The sequence below is a fragment of the Homalodisca vitripennis genome, chromosome 2 (genome assembly GCF_021130785.1).
Source record: "Homalodisca vitripennis isolate AUS2020 chromosome 2, UT_GWSS_2.1, whole genome shotgun sequence".
Classification (NCBI taxonomy): domain Eukaryota; kingdom Metazoa; phylum Arthropoda; class Insecta; order Hemiptera; family Cicadellidae; genus Homalodisca; species Homalodisca vitripennis.
In genome coordinates, this window is record NC_060208.1 from 48,039,607 (window position 1) to 48,061,874 (window position 22,268).

The 22,268-nt window shown below is 30.6% G+C and overlaps 1 protein-coding gene across 4 annotated transcripts in view; it reads right to left on the bottom strand.

The window, feature by feature from the left end:
- The window catches only part of LOC124353913 (solute carrier family 2, facilitated glucose transporter member 1-like), a 66,553-nt gene that overhangs the window by 42,023 nt on the left and 2,262 nt on the right, over window positions 1-22,268 (bottom strand). For 3 of the 4 annotated variants that reach the window (XM_046803968.1, XM_046803970.1, XM_046803967.1), the window contains exon 2: window positions 1,272-1,364. In XM_046803968.1, the coding sequence (XP_046659924.1) occupies window positions 1,272-1,361 (90 nt within the window). In that variant the 5' untranslated portion in view covers window positions 1,362-1,364. Of the gene's footprint in view, window positions 1-1,271; window positions 1,365-7,192; window positions 7,297-22,268 lie in introns of those variants that run through there. The other variant, XM_046803969.1, reaches the window with a different exon arrangement.

A 22,268-nucleotide genomic window follows, 5' to 3' on the forward strand; every position in this document is an offset into this window, starting at 1 on the left:
TTTCCAAGTAACACCATATGAAATATATCTTAATATGAAAATAATTAATGAAATGACAATGGAATTTATGAACCAATGTTTTAACCGTTCCGATCGAGACAGCACTTCGAAGGTTCAAACAGTTAAAATTACAAAATGGCGTAATACAAATGAAAAATAAGAATTAAGAAAAATCACAGAAAATAAAAGATATTAATAAACCAATTAGCTTTTATTGTTCAACAGTAAAAGATATAGGCGATATAAATAAAGAATTTCCTATGAGAGAAACATAAATCACATATTAAAATTGATTAGTCCTTTAACTTATTACTTGCACTGAACTTATGAAACCTTCAGTTTTTTAAGAATGTTTTTAATGCAATAAACACAATATTATATAGCCAGCTTAAAATACAGCTAATTCACAAAACATTTCAATAAGATGTACTAAAAAAAATATTAAGGCATAAGTATAAACTGAAATCAATATCACATCAAATACATATATTTATATACCGGGAGTTTATAAATGAATATTGGGATTTTAACACTTTGTAGCTTTTTTTAAATTTAATTTTAAAATCTATAAATTGTTTCGCATAGCCTTCACGTTCACCTGACCTAACACCATGTGATTTCTTTCTTTGGAGATTCATAAAGGATTGTGTGTATGTGCCTCCGTTACCAGCTAACCTACCCGACTTAAGGAACAGGATTGAAACAGCTGTCAAACAATCACTCCAGACACATTGATCAGAGTTTGGGAAGAACTGAGTGTCATGTGATGAATGGAGCTCACATTAAACACCTGTAGGTATAACTATTTCATGTTGCTCTTTAATTAAATGTATTAATTATAATTTTACGTTTTATATAATAAATACTACAACATGTTGAAACTCTGATATTTATTTATAAACACCCGGTCTTAAATTATAAGACAGTGATATAAATTCCTTAGTGCTATAAAAAGAATTTATTAAAAGCCAAGAATTGAGTTTATAAATCCTTGCAAGTAGATATTCTCTATTAGTATAATTTATTAATAATTTGTAATTGGTGATTTATTGGTAATTATCTGGCAATTTATTTTATAAGCATAAGCCTGCAATAATGGGGACTAAATTTGTACCTCAAGTATAACAAAAGGAACATATATCCATTGGTACATCTTGTACCATAAGAATAACAATCATACTTTATCTTTTACGCTATTAACATTATTAATAATTACAAACAGAAACACGATTAAGGACTCAGTTTTCTACGCTACGAGAGACAAAACTTACCTTAGGTCTGAGAGACACCTTGTCTGGAGACATACTTGAGGGAGTGTCAGTGTTGTAGAGGTGGTAAACCTCTTGCTTTGGGGAATCCATTTACTGCAACAACGTTACCACATAACTTGAGCTTTCTTCTAGCATGGGTGTCTTAGTACCATTTTTACTAAGATCATTTTATGTAATGCAAAATAACTATAAATGCTGAACATGAAAATGTAATAATTTATACATAAAAAAGTTAATTATGAAAATAAAGATAATAAACAAATCCAAAGAAATGTTGAATGAATGAAAAACACTAAAAACAGTAAACGTTGAAATTTAAAGTTAAAAATCCACTTTTAATCAAAATATCTTCCATTTAATAGGGGACACATAAACAAAATATTTTTTTGATTGTTAGAGTTCTTAAAAAAATACTTATTAACCTACTGGCCTTGTATTACGGAACGGTTCCGTGACAGCTAGTCTGGGCTCAAAATTTATATCACGGAACCGTTCCGTGACAAGTACAGCGCCATCTAAATAATTTTTTTTAACTCCTTTTTCAACCAAATGTTAGTATAAATTAAACTAATATTGTTGTAAAACATAAGAAAAACTGTAATACTACAGATAATTGAAATTTAAATGAATAATAAGTTACTATAAGAATATTAGTGTACTACAAGAGAAAAAAATCAATATTCTTGGAATTTTCAGTATTTAGAAAAAACATTTATTCTGACAAACTATGCATATATATTCACATATTCTAGTATTGCTAGGTGGAGAAATACATTTCAAATAAAATAAAAGGAACAATGGGGTATTTTATTTTATATTATTTGAGTAAACAAAAAAAATTTTAATTTAAAAAATTCCAAAACTTTTTTAGTTTGTACAGCATTATTACTTTTAAATTAGGACCAAATATATTACTATCTATTTATTATTAAAGCCCATTTCATGTTAATCCAAAAAGATATAAAATATAACCAAATAACTTGAAAAATAATTTTTTTTATAAACATATAACAAAACCCTTACGTTTTTAGCATTTTTAATAGGATAACTCCAGATGAGCTGATAGTAAAAATATGTATAAGCCAATGGGTTAAAGCGATACACTAGGGAACAAAATATACAATCTTTATGGGAACAATCAGAACTTAACTACCATTGAACATAAAGTTGTTTTTATTTAAAATTACAAAAAATTTAAGAAATTCTGCAATTTCTAATATGAAGATGATTATTATATATTTTGAGGCAGAGTAATGATTATTCCCACAGTTAAAAACACAGGAATATAAATATTGTTGAAGAACAATGAGTAAACGTATAAAACTGCAGTAGGTATAAACAGTTTTTTTTATTATAAATATTTGTAATGTAGATATTCACATTTATATTTTCATATACAAATATAATACAAATGATTTCGATGTATTCTTCTGGCATGTGATATATTACAATAATCAGGAAAACCTAAACAAACAAGACCCTTACAAAACATTAATTTCTTTTAAAAATATATCCCATGTTTTAGTGTGGGGTGCTCCCTTATTTGTGCTACATTCATTTTGTTTGCAATGTGAACTTAGAAAACCCGGGGCAACACGGATACTATCATCCATAGTTATTCAGAGATTTCAAAGGAGTTGGAAGGGAATTTCACTGAACCCAAGCAAAAAAATTCACAGCTTTCATGAAAAAGTGCGGGTCTCCATCACATCTCTTTCAATGATAATGAATTAAAAACTGTGTCCATACATATTTTAAAAAGTAGTTCTTAGAATTAAGATTGTTATTGGTAGCAAAGTATTAGTGACTGATAGACCTTTGGAGGACTGTGAGGCATTAAACATATAAAGTATATCTTATAGTATAAAGATACTATATATATAGAATAAAGATATTACTATAGTATGAAGATGATTATTATATATTCTGATGCAGAGTAATGATTATTCCCATAGTTAAAAACACAGGAATATAAATATTGTTGAAGAACAATGAGTAAACGTATAAAACTGCAGTAGGTATAAACAGTTTTTTTTTCTTATAAATATTTGTAACGTAGATATTCACATTTATATTTTCTTATACAAATATAATAAAAATGATTTCTATGTATTCTTCTAGCGTGTGGTATATTACAATACTCAGGAAAACCTAAACAAACAAGACCTAACAAAACATTAAGTTCTTTTAAAAATATATCCCATGTTTTAGTGTGAGGTGCTCCCTTCATTTGTGCTACATTCATTTTGTTTGCAATGTGAACTTAGAAAACCCAGGGCAACACGGATACTATAATCTGCTGCTTAAAATATGGTGTTATCTAAAGCAAACTGGTCATAGTTATTCAGAGATTTCAAAGGAGTTGGAAGGGAATTTCACTGAACCCAAGCAAAAGAATTCACAGCTTTCATGAAAAAGTGTGGGTTTCCATAACATCTTTTTCAACGATAATGAATTAAAAACTGTGTCCATACATATTTTAAAAAGTGGTTCTTAGAATTAAAATTGTTAATGGCAGCAAAGTATTAGTTACTGATAAACCTTTGAAGGACTGTGAGGCGTTACACAACATAAAGATATTACTGCACCACTGACCAAGGAGGGTGTTACTGATGGAAGTACAAACAACCTTGGGACAAAAGTGACATGAAGATTTTTGACCTTATTGACATCCTGGATCTGAATGACTTGCTACACATCCTAATTTGATTCTGGCCTTGCTGCCATTCTTAGACGGTCAAGTCACTTACATAAACAAGAAAACTAAATAGTTTGGTCAATTACTGCAACCATGCATTGACACTGCCACTTGATTTACTGTCTTAGGACTTCTATACCAACTATGGATTGCATTTTAACAAGATCATAAAAAGGAAAGATAGCTCTGGAGATGACCAACGTAGCTCATCTGAATTAATCATCAATCCCAAAGTAGCAAGTTTGCGACCATCACAAAATCACCAACTCATCCGAACCAGCTACTAACATCACCTGTAGTAAATTTCATCAGATCGTAACAGAGAAGGGAGAATAAGTTGTCTGAGTATGTATGGACTTAAACAAGGTATGTGACAGTGCCTCATAGTGTAATCTATTGGAGCAAACTAAGGTGATAGAATAAGGATACCATGGTAATAGTGTTCCTAATAAATGTACTTTTAATGTTAAATAACAAAAATATGAAAATAAATTGCACACAACCAATCTATTTACACTGACATTATTTTGATGCAACATTTCAAAGCTAGCCCAGTTTACAAATGGCAGCAAATACACAACATAGCATTACTTGTATGTATTTTCTGATCAGTTCATAACACAGCACAAGAGAAGACACACATTATGGTTAACACTATTAATGAAGTAATAGAATTATATTACTTTTATACAGAAAACACACCCCTAATTGAAATAATCCAATGTGTGTAATCACATTAAGAGTTATGTGTAATAACATTCAATACATATCCACTATTATAGCCAGACAAACAATACATGTGTTGGGGCATTAACCAGCAACTGCTGACACTGTAACCAGTGACCTCAGGCACTGCTGTATACTGCACTGGTTTCCAACAAAACATGTCTAATAATATACTTGACTGTGTTATAGACTACTTCCTTAACCATACTTATCAACATGGCATTTTTATTAACTGAAATCAACATAAAAGGAGCATTAAATCAAACAAATTGGTCTAGAAAAAACTACTAGTAAGACTAGTCTGTTATTTCTAGAGCTTTATGTAGGCATGATAATTGATAAGCTGATTTATCAATATTATTGACTATTTAAAAACTAATTTTAATGGTAGCAGGTCCATTTAAAGAGTCCATGTGGGTTGAACAACATTCTATGATTAGCTTACTTGAAGATAAAAACCTAGCAAATATTGACTCTATAACATTTAAAGTATATGGTGAAAGTTGCATGAACTGTGACAATTTTTGTTAAGTGGGTAAAGCGGTTTAATGAACATAACTGTTGAAAATAATCAAAATATTTAAGTAATATTTACATACTATTTTAATATTCTTATAAGAAAGTTTGAAGCTAGCAAAGATAGAAAAACATTGTAACTCTCAAAGATGGGATGTGATTCTTCAATAAAAACATATCTCCTTATTGTATTAAACTATTCCAGAAACCATAAGAAATACCTGTGAGCTACCGCCTCAGCCCTCACCCACCCCCTTACAATCCTACTTCAAACTAACACTTATTTGCCCCATTGAAAGAAATGAAGGCCTACATGGGAGAAATTTTCTCTGGAAAATATTTTATTTTATGATGTAATTTGCAGGGAGGTAAAACAATTAGCATTTAATGGATATTTGAAAAATATTTTTATTGTGTTTATTTGATTATCAGCAGAACAGTTTTCTTTAAAGTCTCCAAAAATAGAATTCAAAGGTACTAAGTACATCCTTACAAACCCAAAAATGTTTAATGGAATTGTAGTTATGAAGATTTTATGTTATAAACTATAAAATAGCATACCAAATTGAAAGGCTTAGTTATATTGACAAGTGCCTTAGGATACATAAAATAATTCTGTAATTGTATATAGAGGTTAACTTATTATTTCAACATATTGAAAATACTATATTTCAGTATGCTATTTTTGTTATTGACCCTCTGTTTGGTATCTGATGTTATCCGACTATTGAACATGTAACCTCTTTTATTTATCATATCAACATGGTTAGAGAATCATTAAAAATGCTAAAATATAAGTAAGTGTTAGCTAAATTTTGCTTCTTTACTGGTGTCGATGCTCCGTAACATCACCGGCCATTGTATTTCAACTGTATTGTTATTTTTGTTGGAAAATATAGTGAGGCAGACCACCCGTCCGCGATGTACAGCGGCTGAACTGAGAAACCTACCTACTTTGTTTCAATGAAAACGAAAACCCCTATATTTCAACCCCACAGTATTCGGGAAAATAATATTTAACGCCCAAAAACACCCCAAACAGGCACTTTGGGGAGGGAGAGGGCAGGGGTTATTTTTAAAAGATTTTCAAATGTAAAGGTAGGTTGAGCCATACCTCTCATTATAAAGATCTCTACTCACTGATTATTTTGAAAAATAAAGTTTTAATTTATTTTGCTTCTTGTGTACAGGGTAGTACAAATAGTCAAAGTTGTACGGTTTTCACATTAAAAATTTTTAGCAAATCAACATTTTAGCCAAGGTTATCAAAGAAGTACTCTTTCTAAAAATATGTTACAGTTGTCAATTTTCAGCACATCTCAAATTTTTGTTAAAAGTTCAAATTTAGGATATTTCAACTTTTCAAAACTAAAAAATTCAAAATCAAAGTATGAGTTTCATTACAACAAGCAATAGCTATCTTAAAAAGTAAAAGTTTTTGTATTTAAAATTTGTCTTGGTGATTTAGCCCTCTCTTATTTTGTAATTTCTTTCAACATCTTGTAATTTTGTAAACAAACTTTATAAATACATACGTATATATTGTTCATAAACAATTTATTGTTGTCAATACACAATATATTTGTTCTATTTCTTTGTGAAAAAACTAATATATACGGTATATATATATATATATATATATATATATATATATATATATATATATATATATTATCTTTAAAAATTTCTTTAATTAAAAAAAATATCTTTGCACGATACTTGAAAATGCATCCCAATAATGAGTGAATGACTGCCAGAAGCAGGGTTATGTTTTAATGCGTAAAATGAAAAGTAAAATTCCCTTCATCAGATCACAACATCGAATAAATAGTTCAAATTTTTTTGGATTTTACAAAAAATAAAACTATACAATTTTCATAAAGATATCTTTATGAAAGGAATTGTATAGGAGCGACATAAAATATTCACGATACTAACAAACAAGTCTTTATCAGAAAACCACAAAACGAAGCTTATTTACCTCCTTTGTTTGGAATTGGCTGAATAAATCAAATACAAGCTGGTGTTACTCTACAAGAACATGTACCCTGCCACATCCACACCACACCACACCACCACAATAATGAGTAAATGAAGATAAATTTCGTATAACTATGCTAGTCAAGGCTGAATCATTTTACGTGAAGCCGTTAGCTGTTGATAAGATACTGTATCAGGCAGCTTGTTAAATCGATTCCAGATGATGACATTCATTTTAAATGGAAGTGTCTTTAATTTAAAAGTAAAAATGACTTATTTGATCAAAAATATATTACAATCTTTCATTTGTATCTTGTGCAATTTAAATTTTATGAATGTTAATTGTGAGTTAATTGGATAATTTTAAAATATTTCTGAACAAAACACAAGCTAAACAACTTACATAATTACTTTAACTTAAACTATTCTTGAACAAATAAAAAGTAATTCCAGAATTACACGTAGTGTAATTTGTAAGTAAATGATAGTGTATGAGAAAATTTTAATTTTCTGAGTGAAAATTTTTTTGAGTAAGAGGCTAAGGTAGTAAATTAATATATAAAACAGTAACAATCAAAGTCACATAGCACAACTCTAGCGCCTGACCTCGAAATTAATTCAAATAATCTTCCAGACTTCAGCTCATCTCTTCCATATAGATGATTTATCTTCTTTGTAATTAATACTATCAAAGATACCACACATTGCTAATAATTAGATTTTGATTTAGCTGAGTGTTACTTTGATATGATAATTCAAAACACTCATAGAAATACAAACACAGTCTATAAATCCAAACAGAAACAAAAATTGTAATCGGAAAAATCAAAGTAATTAACTGCAAAAATTCAACGTCTATAGATCAGTTCATTCTCATTATAATGTGCGGATAGACACAAAAAAAACTGTGTACGCATCACAAATTCGGCTTTTCTATAAAACAGCTGCATAATACAATTACAAGTGGTCTTAAAATATAGGAAGTGGCAGAAATACTGCATTTAAGTTTCCTCAAACTCAACAAGCAATACCCCATTAAAGTAAACAAGTATATAAGCCTTCCTGGGAGGCACCAAAATGATGTAGGATTATCTGAAGGAATATTTAACTAACATATACAGTATAATTAAAAGGCAGATCTTAGGGGGATAGAAATATATGTTTAATTATTTTTGAACACACCAAAATGATAAACATAATGCAGATTAAAATTTTGCCTTTGACCGGAGCACTTTTTATTTATACAATCTACCTTGTACTTTACTTATTCTCCTTTTAATTATGTGTGATAATATCCTTACACAGGATCTTGAAAATAGACAAATGAATTGCATTACAATGAAATTCTTCACTTAAAAAAAGGTCATGTGAATCCTCCCCCATTCCTTTGCTTTCATAGACTTAATACAAAGTTCCTATCTCTTATTTTAATTGATCTTTGAATTCTCATTCTCCACCATTTAGTGTAACCATCCAAGTTTAAAGTACCAGCCATAACCACGCAGGTGACAGTGAATTAAAATCATTTCATTCACCATTTTTATTTACTCTTTGTAGTGATAATGGACACCTTTTGAGACAATATCTAGTTCAGACTCCTTGACCTGACTTTGGAAATTCTCAGAGTTACAGAGGCTGAAGAGATCTTAAGCTGCTTGCTCATAATCGTAGTTATGAGGGTGAGTACCATATATTCCAGAATTTAAATTCTAGAATTGAAAAATATTTTGGCTGAGCATTAGCAAAGCTTATCACTTGAGAGACTGGAACAATTTCAATTCTGTCTGTCTGTCTGTCTGTTTATCTATCTGCCTGTCTGCATGAATTACAATTTGTAATTCATAATTTGTTGGCAAGACAGTAATTTATTAGTCTTGAATCTGATTAGCAAAAACACTAGCCACAAAACAGAGAGAATAAAGTCTATTAACATTTTGGATACCATAACTATGTATAAACAAATATTTTGTAGCAGTATTAAACACTCTCAGACACCTGTGACTGAAAGTGTTATATAGGAATACTGGACTAGCTAAAGTACATAATGTTAACAGTAAGGTCTGTTCATTTTTGAGATATTGTGAGGACAGGCAGAGAGATAAACAGACAGACAGAAATTAAATTGTTCCAGTCTCTCAAGTGATAAGCTTTGCTAACGTTAAGCCAAAAAATTTTCAATCCTAAAATTTAAATTCTGTAATATGGTTTCACATTTTTTTTTTAATTAAAAGCTACAGCCTGTTATAGCTAAACCTGTTTGTTAACAGATAGTAAAATGAATTGTTATGATTTATAATGCCAGGCTTAATTTTTGCCAATTAACAATTTTGAAGACTGCAATTTGTTTTAATGTGGTATTAATTAAGTTACACTAATTTTAGTTCAATTGACTTGCTTAACAAGATCACTCATTTTTTAAATGGAATGCAATCAATATTTATTTGCTTTCTGTATGTTATTCAACCCAAAAACTAACTCCTAGAAATGGCCCTCAGTTTCCGTAACAAAAAAATATTTAAAAAATTCAATAAAACATCAAATCTTGTAGAAAAGCAATGTTTGCAGCTAAACAAATAAGTACACTGTTTGTAAATAATAAACTGTATTATGTGATAAATAAGTCCATGATTAGAAGGCCTGGTGTTGGCCAGAGATGGTTATTTTCATGGTTTCACAGGGAGAATGACCTTGGTCACACAGAAAATCCTACAGGAACCTGACCAGCGGTTTGAGAGGCTTGGGGATGAAAAGGATTGAATTCTTTTAGATTATTATTACAGCAGCGTAATAACACTTTAAAAAAATAACTAATCAAAAAATAAAACATTTTTAAAAAAGCTCAAAACCATTTTTTATTTTCTGAACCATCCGAACATCTGTTTGTGATATACGAGAACAAAATGTGCAGCCTCTTAGCAGTACTAACAAGCAATTAAACAGAATAATACTTAACTCAAGATAAAATTGTAAAAAATACCCTGAAACTTCATACTAAAACGGTACATAAAAACATAAACACAAAAATCCATTAGTCCAAGGACAAATATACAAAGTAAGCCATATAGATATTTTTACATGAAAAAGCATTGCAGATATATTGTTATCACTGAGAATAATTACCTAAATTAAGAAAAACATATTGAAATGCAAATGTGATTTTTTAAGGAAATCAGGTAACTAACCAGTTAATTCAGTTAATCAGGATGTTAGCCTTTAAAATCTTAAAATATAAAAAAACATGAAAAGGTTACATGTTAGGACACTTAGAAGTTGCAATTTTTTTTGCACAATAGTTATCAAATGAAAACTATTTATATGGTTTTTATCTATCCCAATTTAATTTACTTTTAATCTATACATTAAAAAGGTAAATTTAGAGATGAAATTTCATCCATTTTTTAGCATATAAGGACAAGCAATAATTAAGGACTATGTAATTAATATCAATAATTAAATAATTTTAAAGTTTGGTTAGAAACAGCGCTTTTTTGTAAAGAGTCTAACGCTAAAATAAAAATTTAAAACATTCAGTTTTCACTAACAAAATTGCACACCAAATATAACCAAAACTTAAGTTTGGTTGATCACAGCTTGTATGTTACATCCTCACAACTAAATGCACATATAGACAAACACTTTCTGAAAACATATAACTCAAGAAATTAAAACAGCTCTTTTTAACAAAAATTTAATTCTTTTCACTATTACAATAAATTATTCAATGCTTGTTCATATAGAAGAGAAAATTTATATGCAGGTTATGCCAAATCAGGTCAAAGGTAGAATAATTTAATACCCAGTAAATTTATGAAGCTTTTTAAGGAAATCTTAATTTTTCTTAAGTATTCAAGAGTACTGTAGGCGAGTCATGAGATGACTCAGTACATGGTGCAGCTGTGTATTGTAGCGGTATCACCTTATTTTGCAGGCACCAAGTCAGTAATTACGTCTGCAACATTAGTGCACACGATTTTAGTTAGTCTCAAGAAAAGTGATTAACACCTTAAATGTGCCGAATTTCAAAGAGCCAGGGGTTGTCTCTTGACTCACCTAAGGTAGTAATGCTGCCCATACAAGAACAATGTACTTTTTATGTGCTCATGATTTCCAAGATCAGTATTGCTTTAGTTGATTAATTCAGGATTAATAATTATTTATTTATTATTAATGAAAGATTACTATACCAGGGTGAAGTTAAGTGTAAGAATACACCATTTATAATGTCAAAATTTTCATCTCAATAAATAAGTATGTAATTAATTTTCTTTTACACATGACAACCATTCATTTAATTGCATATAAGACTAAAGAAAGTAATAGCTTAATCATTTCATTAAAATTGACTGTTATGCCCTGCTGGATGCAACTGTATTTTGCTACTTTTATAATCAATCAATCACTTTATTCTCCTTATTACATTACAAGAATCAGTAATAACTATGTAAAAATACAGCAAATGTGCCAAGTCAACAGACATAATGTTAATTAATTAATATACATTAATAATAGGGGTTTAAATTTATCATACTTTGCAGTGGCACTTTTGTAAATAAAGAATCCATCAAATAAATAGTTACATGAACAGGAACTTCACTCTATAATTATAATTACTAACATTAATTATAACTTTTTTTAATTACTTAAATTATTTAGTATAACAATTTTTGAATAGTAAATAATTTGTTAACATTAACACATAGATTGGTAAGTCAATTATTAATCTGCACGTTTTAAGTCAATTGATGTTCTAAAAATCTTGTATAAATAAAGTCTTAACATTTTAAGACATTTTGAAATCTATTCTCATCAAAGCGAAAAATTTATCGATACAACACAAAGAATTTTCCAACAGTAATATGCTTCAGTGGTATATTTAGTTACCAGGCTATTGTACACCCTCAAACATATTTCTGAATGGTTTTTCAAGGACCTCAACTTACTTAATCTATTATAACCGATAACCTTGATTTTTTTGTCTTGTGTTACAGCAATGTTATTGAAATTAAAATATTGTTGATTATTAAAAACAGGCAACTATATAAAATAGATAAAGATTAATAATTGTTCATATTTTTAATTTGATACATACAGGTTAATATAATGTAATAACTTAATATAATAATAAATGGTTTACGGTGTTTAGTACTATTAAGTTTATTTACTAATCTTACAACTTTCTTGAGCAACATAAGAATTTCCTGAACTCTGCTAGCATAACCTCAAAATCCAAAATTGACTAAACCATAAATTAGTATCAAGAAGGTATATTTATATTAGCATACACAAAAACTATTAACTTCCATTAGAGAAAGTTTTATATTATAATAAAGTTATAATTATGTAATGTCAGAATTCCGTATTCATGTAAGTCATCATATTTTAAACATTATCGGGAATATCCTTGAAGTTGTAACATTTTCTAATGGCCTTAACATAGAACTGAAGTTGGCCATTGACTTAATACAATGACTTGACAAGAATATGCTAAGGTGATTTTGATGATTAACCTAATTGAATTTCAAACTGGTCAATCTCAAAGTCGTATTGTAAAGCAATATGAATGACAATGTGTAACAAGGTGACCTCTTGTAATCTACAATTAAAGTGTTCAATAGAGCTTATAAAAAATTACAAAAATATGAAAAACAGGGATTCTATGCTAAACTGAGCCTGAGCATCAAAAACTTAAATAAACTAAAACAAGATAATTATATGTTACTATCTTTTGAAAAAAAAAACACACAAACACACACACATACATATATCTCGTATGTATGCTTTTCTATAGATAAATTATATATATATATATATATATATATATATATATATATATATATATATATATATATATACCAAGTGAGTTAAAAGTATGGAATCGCTCTCTGTTTAGGTTTTGATGGATAAAGATGGAGGGATGGGACTCAGGACACCTTTCTAGGAAATAGAAGTGAACTTTTCAGGTACTGTTACAACTTGGCCCATTTCCTCGAAATAGGATTCGGGGGGGGGGGGGGGGGGGGGGGGGGGGCTCAAAATTTTTAAACATAAAGACCCATTAAGTGATACCTCATTTGATAGGTATCAACTAATGAGGTTGAAGTTGATAGGTATCAACTTGTATCTTTATGTACAAGTAAATAAAGATTTTCCTGTTTTATAAGTTTTTTCACTTTATCTGAGTGATGCTTATTTGGGTAATTTTTAATTGTAATTAGCCTTTTTTTAGCTTAGGATCAGCTGATTGCTGACATTATTGATGTCATTAGTTGAATTGAAGATTCTTCTTTCACAATTTAATTTTTCAAGAGGTAAGGTATTATTATTTTTGCTCAAAATCTACATTAAGTTAGTCCATGTCAAACTGTAACAACCTTTATATAAAATATACAAAAGTCTGTGTAGCATAAAAGCTATAAATGTTTAGTAAATGAACATTTGCAGAAATAAAGTTAACCCTAGAACTGGCAGTAATTTTTTTTCTCAGATGGCAGGCCCTTTTTGAGTGTCTTATACCCATACTTTAAACATTTGGTAAACAAAAACATTTTTACTAGAAACCTATTATGTTTAATACATTCTTTTTTCAGGAAGATGTGTAGATAATTATGGTATAAATAAAACCATTATTCATAAAAAGTTACTACAGTAAAATGTTTTTTGAGAAGTGGTGGGACTGCCCTTGGTAAAATGTGATAATATTATAAATATTAGAATCTGATATATAGCCAATTTATTCTTCATTTTATCTAGTTTCAGAAAATATATAATAGTATCCAGAACCTTTTGAAGAAAAATTATATATGTAATAAAAACCACAAATAATAGACAAAATGCTAAATTTGATACTATGTGAACGATTATGTTGAAAAATGTACAAAAAATACAATTCTTACATTACATGTTTTAAAATATATCACAATTTAAAGAACACATATGCACTAGAAAACAATAAATCAATTTATTAATAACCCATTTATTATTTTTTTCAAAATTAGGGTTGTACCTAAATTTGTTACTATGGATACATTTTTTGTATTAACAAAAAATATTTTTAATATACCAAAATTTAGTATAACAAGCTATAATAAACCCACATAATAAATCATACACATGATTCATCACTAACTTTACAAATAGATAAATGGAAAGATCTTTCTGACAAATTTTATGACATCATTGTTGCCAAAACAGCAAAACACATTTCACCATTGAAATCAGAAATTTGGCTTTTCTATAGAGCTCTAGATCGGAATGTTACACTTGAGGAAAATAGAAATCTAACCGTTGCTTACTTATTTACTTGATAAATGGTTGTTCATTTATTTTCAATATATTCAATGTTTTAATTTGACTTTATTCTTGATTTTTAGCTATTTCATCGATGCTTATTAAATAGTACTTGATGATTTATTTCCTTTCAGGTAAAGGCACCAACAAATAAAAGAATGAAGTGGTCAAGAGAAAAGTTGGAGACAGATGGAAATAAATAAAAACTACATCTCGAAAAAAGAAGATAAAGAGACAAAGTGAAAAGAGACAAGAGGAAAGCAGGAATAGGTCAAACATCCTTCCTATTCCAAACATACACTCTTGTCACAACTTTAAAGTGTATGATTCATCTAATGTCTTGATTTCCAAAACCAATGCAACAATGATGTTAAAGGTTTGAATTATACAGGGTGTAAATTAAGTCCTGATACGCCTGAATATTTTCCAAACAGATTGAGATATTGATGTACAATCTTCACCATATTATATAATACCTTTTTTGATTTTTAGAGGATTACATTTCCCCCACCCCTTTTCATAGGAGGGTAGAAGGGGGTAACTTTAAAATTTCAAATTGGAACCCCTATCTTGTGAAATGTCCTTTAATAGGCCAGTTAAAAATAATGACACTAATTAAATATATTTACAACGTTTCTAGCAAAAGTTATGGACTAATAACGCAAAATAAATCATAATCTGTAGAGATAATGCCAATGCCTTGTGTATATCAACACAATGTATGCATGATATCTTTTAGTAGCTAAGCAGAAAATGAAACACAGACTTTCCAGACATTCCACCATCCGTAACAGTAATGACATTTATTCTGAGATGGATGTCCTAGTAAAAGTTCCCTATGAAACAACAAGGGTAAAATTTACAAATTTACAAAAAAAAGGTTTATTTACAATTGTTTATGATGTCAGCAGAATAATTGATGTTATGAAAATAACTTTATTTGCCAATTGTGTAGCACTTCATTTTTAAGGCTGAATAATAGTTTTTATATAAGCAATTTTAGTCATGAGTACTGTCACAAGTATTTGTGACAGCTGCATAACTGGTTGCTGTGGGAGTCAATACAAAATCCATTCACATATCACTGCATGTTTCAAATGAAAATTTTAGTGTGAGACATTGCCTTCCAAGTTCTCACACACAACTGTCCGACACTGATAGCGACACCGCTCATAAGACAAATTTGTTTACAATAGACAGTTTTACTGTCCAACACAAATCTCCAACTCTTATGTACAAATGTCCGACACTGATAGTGACACCGCTCAGAAGACAAAATTTGTTTACAATAGACAGTTTTACTGTCCAACACAAATCTCCAATTCGCACGTACAAATGTCCGACACTGGTTGCATCAACACTCGTGAGAGTATTTAATAAGTATAAGTAGTAGTAGAATAAGCAGCCACCATGACAATTGAATCATCAGTATATCTGATTATCTAAACTGCCGAATAATTAAAAATGTCAAACCAAATCACTTTATAAGTATTCAAAATTACTATATTATAGTTCAGCCATGTTTTATACCTAACAAATTAATAATTTAATAATCAATTAAAAACTATCTAATGGTATTTATTAAATGTAACAAAGCATTGTAAAACTATTTTGAAAAATAAACATGTCTGACAGCTTGAGACACAACTAACATATGTTCATCATCACTGTAGGACTTGCGGCCACTTCTGTAATTACCAGATAAATGATTTTACTTTGTTTGGTTTATTAATTTTAAACAATTTTTCCATTTAATACATTATAAAAAGCTGGAAGTAACTAATTGTCACTAACTATAACAGTGTTTTTGTATGCATTGGTTCGAATATTTCTAATTAATCATTTGGTTTACTGAATCAATTGACCTGATAGCCGCTTATTATACTGACCCAGACACAAAACTTGTGCAATTTCTTGCCAGTGTAAACGCAGCTTTACTGCTTGGTATAAACCAAACAAACAACTTATAGCCCATCTAGCAAGGCTTATAACCAACACCTTGATTTAAACTCTACAAGAACATTTATTCATTACAGTTGGCTAATATAAAAAAAAATCATGAAACTTTGAAAAGCAGTCCAATGTGAGTAGCTATAATACCTCTTTAAATTTTATTGAATATATTTTCTTATCAGTTAGTATACATAAAGATGCTAAATAATTTTAACTCTGGAACTGTCAAAGTCATAATTTACAATGCATTTTTTCCTGCTGTGACCTGGCAGTCATAATGTGTGACGCATTAAATATCATCTGCTATTTACGTCATCTTACAAACAATCTTCATTGAAATCATAATAAAAGTTATATCATCGCAATTGACAGATTTCACAATTTCTTTAAATTTTCTCACTTTTATACATAAAACGTTTTTTTATATGGGTAGGGTACGATAAACGGACCCGGTTTTTTATACCGAAGTATATAGTCATTGATATCTAATATTCACATCTCAAATCCTAGACTATCAATCGAAACAAAAGTACCTATTGTCCTCAATAACAATCATATGTTTTAAATTAAAATATGAATTTAATATTTACAGTAATCAAACAAATTATTATAACCAAAATTAGGAAAACTGAAGACGACCGTATTTACTCCTCTCACAGTTTGTTGTTGTTTCTTTCCCACAAATTTCACATAATGGGTTTTTCGGTACAAGTCCAACATGTTGAAGCCACGAAAAAGCAACGTCGTGTAGTTTTTTTAAATTGACTGCCATTTTAAGTAATCAGAATTACGTATGTAAAATTGAAATATTATCCTACGTGTATTATTTTAGAGTGTTTACAGCTGTTGATATAGATTATTTAAGTTAAAGCAGTGTGAAACTGGCCATAGATTCCATCCATAAAAAGAACTAATCCGCTGACTTGAACCCTAACCTGGTTCATGAACTACTCCTGACCTAGTTCCTGAACTACAACTAACCTAGTTCCTGAACCAGTTCAATCACTTCAGGATTAAATTATATTATTCAAATTAAATTTTATAATTTAAAAAAGGAACAAATACAAAAATATCTATAGATTATGCTTAATACATTACTTTGAATACATGGTCTACTGTATTATATTACTACCCTCATTTTAGACCTCTCCTATTTTTGGACAAATACCAATCTATAGATGGCCATATCTCAAAAAACGAAAGAGCCAATTTTGATAAAACTTTCTATACACATTCACTACATGGTCTACTATACTAAAATACAAGCCTCATTCTTAGGCCGCGCCTATTTCCAGAGCCACACCTATTTTACAGGCCAAGTGCTGACAAAAAAACCAATCTATGGACAGCCATATCTCAAAAACGTACGAGCCAATTTTGATAAAAACGTTCTGTACCACATTCACTACATGGTCTACTATACTAAAATACAAGCCTCATTCTTATGCCACGCCTATTTCCGGAGCCACAATAACTTTACAGGCCAAGTGCTGACAAAAAACCAATCTATGGACAGCCATATCTCAAAAACGTACGAGCTAATTTTGATAAAACGTTCTGTAACACATTCACTACATGGTCTACTATACTAAAATACAACCTCATTCTTAGGCCGCGCCTATTTCCGGAGCCACAATAACTTTATAGGCAAAGTGCTGACAAAAACCAATCTATGGGACAGCCATATCTCAAAAACGTACGAGCTAATTTTGATTAAACGTTCTGTACACATTCACTACATGGTCTACTATACTAAAATACATGCCTCATTCTTAGGCCGCGCCTATTTCCGGAGCCACAATAACTTTATAGGCAAAGTGCTGACAAAAACCAAATCTATGGATAGCCATATCTCAAAAACGTACGAGCCAATTTTGATTAAACTTTCTGTACACATTCACTACATGGTCTACTATACTAAAATACGAGCCTCATTCTTAGGCTACACCTATTTCAGGAGATACACCTATTTTACAGGCCTAGTGCTGACAAAAACCAATAACTATGGACAGCCATATCTCAAAAACGTACGAGCCAATTTTAGATAAAAACTTTCTGTACACATTCACTACATGGTCTACTATACTAAAATAACAAGCCTCATTCTTAGGCCACGCCTATTTCCGGAGCCACATCGATTTTACAAGCCTAGTGCTGACAAAAACCAATCTATGGACAGCCATATCTCAAAAACGTACAAGCCAATTTTGATAAAACTTTCTGTACACATTCACTTCATGGTCTACTATACTAAAATACAAGCCTCATTCTTATGCCACGCCTATTTCCGGAGCCACAATAACTTTTACAGGCCAAGTGCTGACAAAAAACCAATCTATGGGACAGCCATATCTCAAAAACGTATGAGCCAATTTTGATAAAATGTTCTGTACACATTCACTACATGGTCTACTATACTAAATACAAGCCTCATTCTTAGGCCGCGCCTATTTCCGGAGCCACAATAACTTTATTAGGCCAAGTGCTGACAAAAACCAATCTATGGACAGCCATATCTCAAAAAACGTACGAGCCAATTTAGATAAAACTTTCTGTACACATTCACTACATCGTCTACTATACTAAAATACAAGCCTCATTCTTAGGCCCACGCCTATTTCCGGAGCCACATTGAATTTTACAGGCCAAGTGCTGACAAAAACCTATCTATGGACAGCCATATCTAATAAACGTACGAGCCAATTTTGATAAAACTTTCTGTACACATTCACTACATGGTCTAGTATACTAAAATACAAGCCTCATTCTTAGGCCGCGCCTATTTCCGGAGCCACATCGATTTTACAGGCCTAGTGCTGACAAAAAACCAATCTATGGACAGCCATATCTCAAAAACGTACGAGCTAATTTTGATTAATTAAACGTTCTGTACACATTCACTACATGGTCTACTATACTAAAATACAAGCCTCATTCTTAGGCGCGCACTTATTTCCGGAGCCACAATAACTTTATAGGCCAAGTGCTGACAAAAAACCAATCTATGGATAGCCATATCTCAAAAACGTACGAGCCAATTTTGATTAAACTTTCTGTACACATTCACTACATGGTCTACTATACTAAAATACGAGCCTCATTCTTAGGCCACACTTATTTCAGGAGATACACCTATTTTACAGGCCAAGTGCTGACAAAAAACCAAAACTATGGACAGCCATATCTCAAAAACGTACGAGCCAATTTAGATAAAACTTTCTGTACACATTCACTACATGGTCTACTATACTAAAATACAAGCCTCATTCTTAGGCCACGCCTATTTCCGGAGCCACATCGATTTTACAAGCCTAGTGCTGACAAAAACCAATCTATGGACAGCCATATCTCAAAAACGTACGAGCCAATTTTGATAAAACTTTCTGTACACATTTCACTACATGGTCTTACTATACTAAAATACAAGCCTCATTCTTATGCCACGCCTATTTCCGGAGCCACAATAACTTTACAGGCCAAGTGCTGACAAAAACCAATCTATGGACAGCCATATCTCAAAAACGTACGAGCCAATTTTGATAAAATGTTCTGTACACATTTACTACATGGTCTTACTATACTAAAATACAAGCCTCATTCTTAGGCCGCGCCTATTTCCGGAGCCACAATAACTTTTATAGGCCAAAGTGCTGACAAAAACCAATCTATGGACAGCCATATCTCAAAAAACGTACGAGCCAATTTTGATTAAACTTTTTGCCACATTCACTACATCGTCTACTATACTAAAATACAAGCCTCATACTTAGGCCCAAGCCTATTTCCGGAGCTACATTGATTTTTACAGGCCAAGTGCTGACAAAAACCAATATCTATGGACAGCCATATCTCAAAAACGTACGAGCCAATTTTAGATAAAACTTTCTGTACACATTCACTACATCGGTTCTACTATACTAAAATACAAGCCTCATTCTTAGGCCACGCCCTATTTCCGGAGCCACATTGATTTTACAGGCCAAGTGCTGACAAAAAACCTATCTATGGACAGCCATATCTCAATAAACGTACGAGCCAATTTTGATTAAAACTTTCTGTACACATTCACTACATGGTCTAGTATACTAAAATACAAGCCTCATTCTTAGGCCTCGCCTATTTCCGGAGCCACATCGATTTTACAGGCCTAGTGCTGACAAAAACCAATCTAGGACAGCCATATCTCAAAAAACGTACGAGCCAATTTTGATTAAACTTTCTGTACACATTCTACATGGTCTAGTATACTAAAATACAAGCCTCATTCTTAGGCCGCGCCTATTTCCGGAGGCATCGATTTTACAGGCCAAGTGCTGACAAAAACCAATCTATTAGGTTATGTGCTAAAAAAAATCTAATCTATTAAATCAAACATCACCTGGAAAATCGTAGAGCATTTTTAGGTTAATCCTCGCATACATATTGTAGCCACTTTTATTACATTCTTAACATTTCATACTTTACATTCATTTGAAGTAACTGTAAGATAAACTTACTTGTAGGTAAACACTTTTTTAACACTACTTTAACACACTAACTTTTACTTTTACTTTAACACACTACTTTTACACTTTTTAAACACTACACTAAACAACTAATAACAACTATTCCATACGGTTTCTTCTGCCAGTTTTCATTATAATATATTGAATGTGCAGATAAATTGCATTTAAACCTACGCCAGGGACGGTTCACTGCTAAATGCCTGAGCTACCGAACCACTGTCCACTAGCGGTGAGACGGTATTTCAGTAATCAGTACTTTGTAACGGTTACTTTTCTACAGTATCTGTAACGGTTACTGAGAAATAAAAATACAGACAACAGGTACTTTGTATCTAGTAACTCTGTTACAAGGTACAAATATTTTCTCGTACGGATTACTTTACTAGTCCTGAAGTACTCATAAACTGTGTTTTAATTAAATAAACAGTGTTTAATTAGGGAATATACTCAGTATTGTCAGCGTTAAAAAATACTGATTTAAAGTCTTCTAGTATTTAAAACGTTACAAATATGAAATACTGATTTTAGAGTTCTAGTATTTAAAACGTGAACAGTAAGGAAATAATGCTGGTTTCAAGTATCCAGTGTTTTTACTCAGTATCGCCGAGTAACTTGATTTGTTATGTAATACATTAAATGATAAATTCAAGAATATTATCATAGCCGGAGATTTAACATCGATGTTTTGAACAAAGACAGTACATATAGGAATTTTATATATAGTATAAATACAGAATAGCGTCAACTATTACATTACAATATCCATTTAGTGACTACATAAATCGTTAAATAAAGAAGTTTGCCTCAAATGTTATGTAAATGACAAGACTGATTTTACAATTTTGCTACTATTTATAATATGTCATATTAATTAATTATATTGTTGGATGAGCTAAGTTACCTCAAAATATTCTTTAAATGGGTATACTGATTTTTCAATTAAAAATGATTTTAACTTTGTTAAATATGCAAATTTGTGAAAATTAAGAAATAACAAGAATTTGGATCCTATAGCTGTGGGTTTTTTTATTAAAAAGTTCTAAGTTATGTATACTATCTTCATTTGATTTCACAAGCATGATAGTTTGAAAATATATATAGACCATATACGGTAAGGATTCTTAATTTAGAAACATGCTGTTGGTAAGCGGTAATAATGGTTTGGAGATTAGCGGAAAAGAACTGTTTAATGAGGGTAATTGGTATATCATCAATTCCTGTTGAGAATTTGTGTTCAAAAGCCATTACAATCGTTTTAAAATTCTTTCATCAACCTCTTTAAATTTGAAAAAAATGAGGCTTGAGGCGGTTTTTCATGACCCGATTGATTAA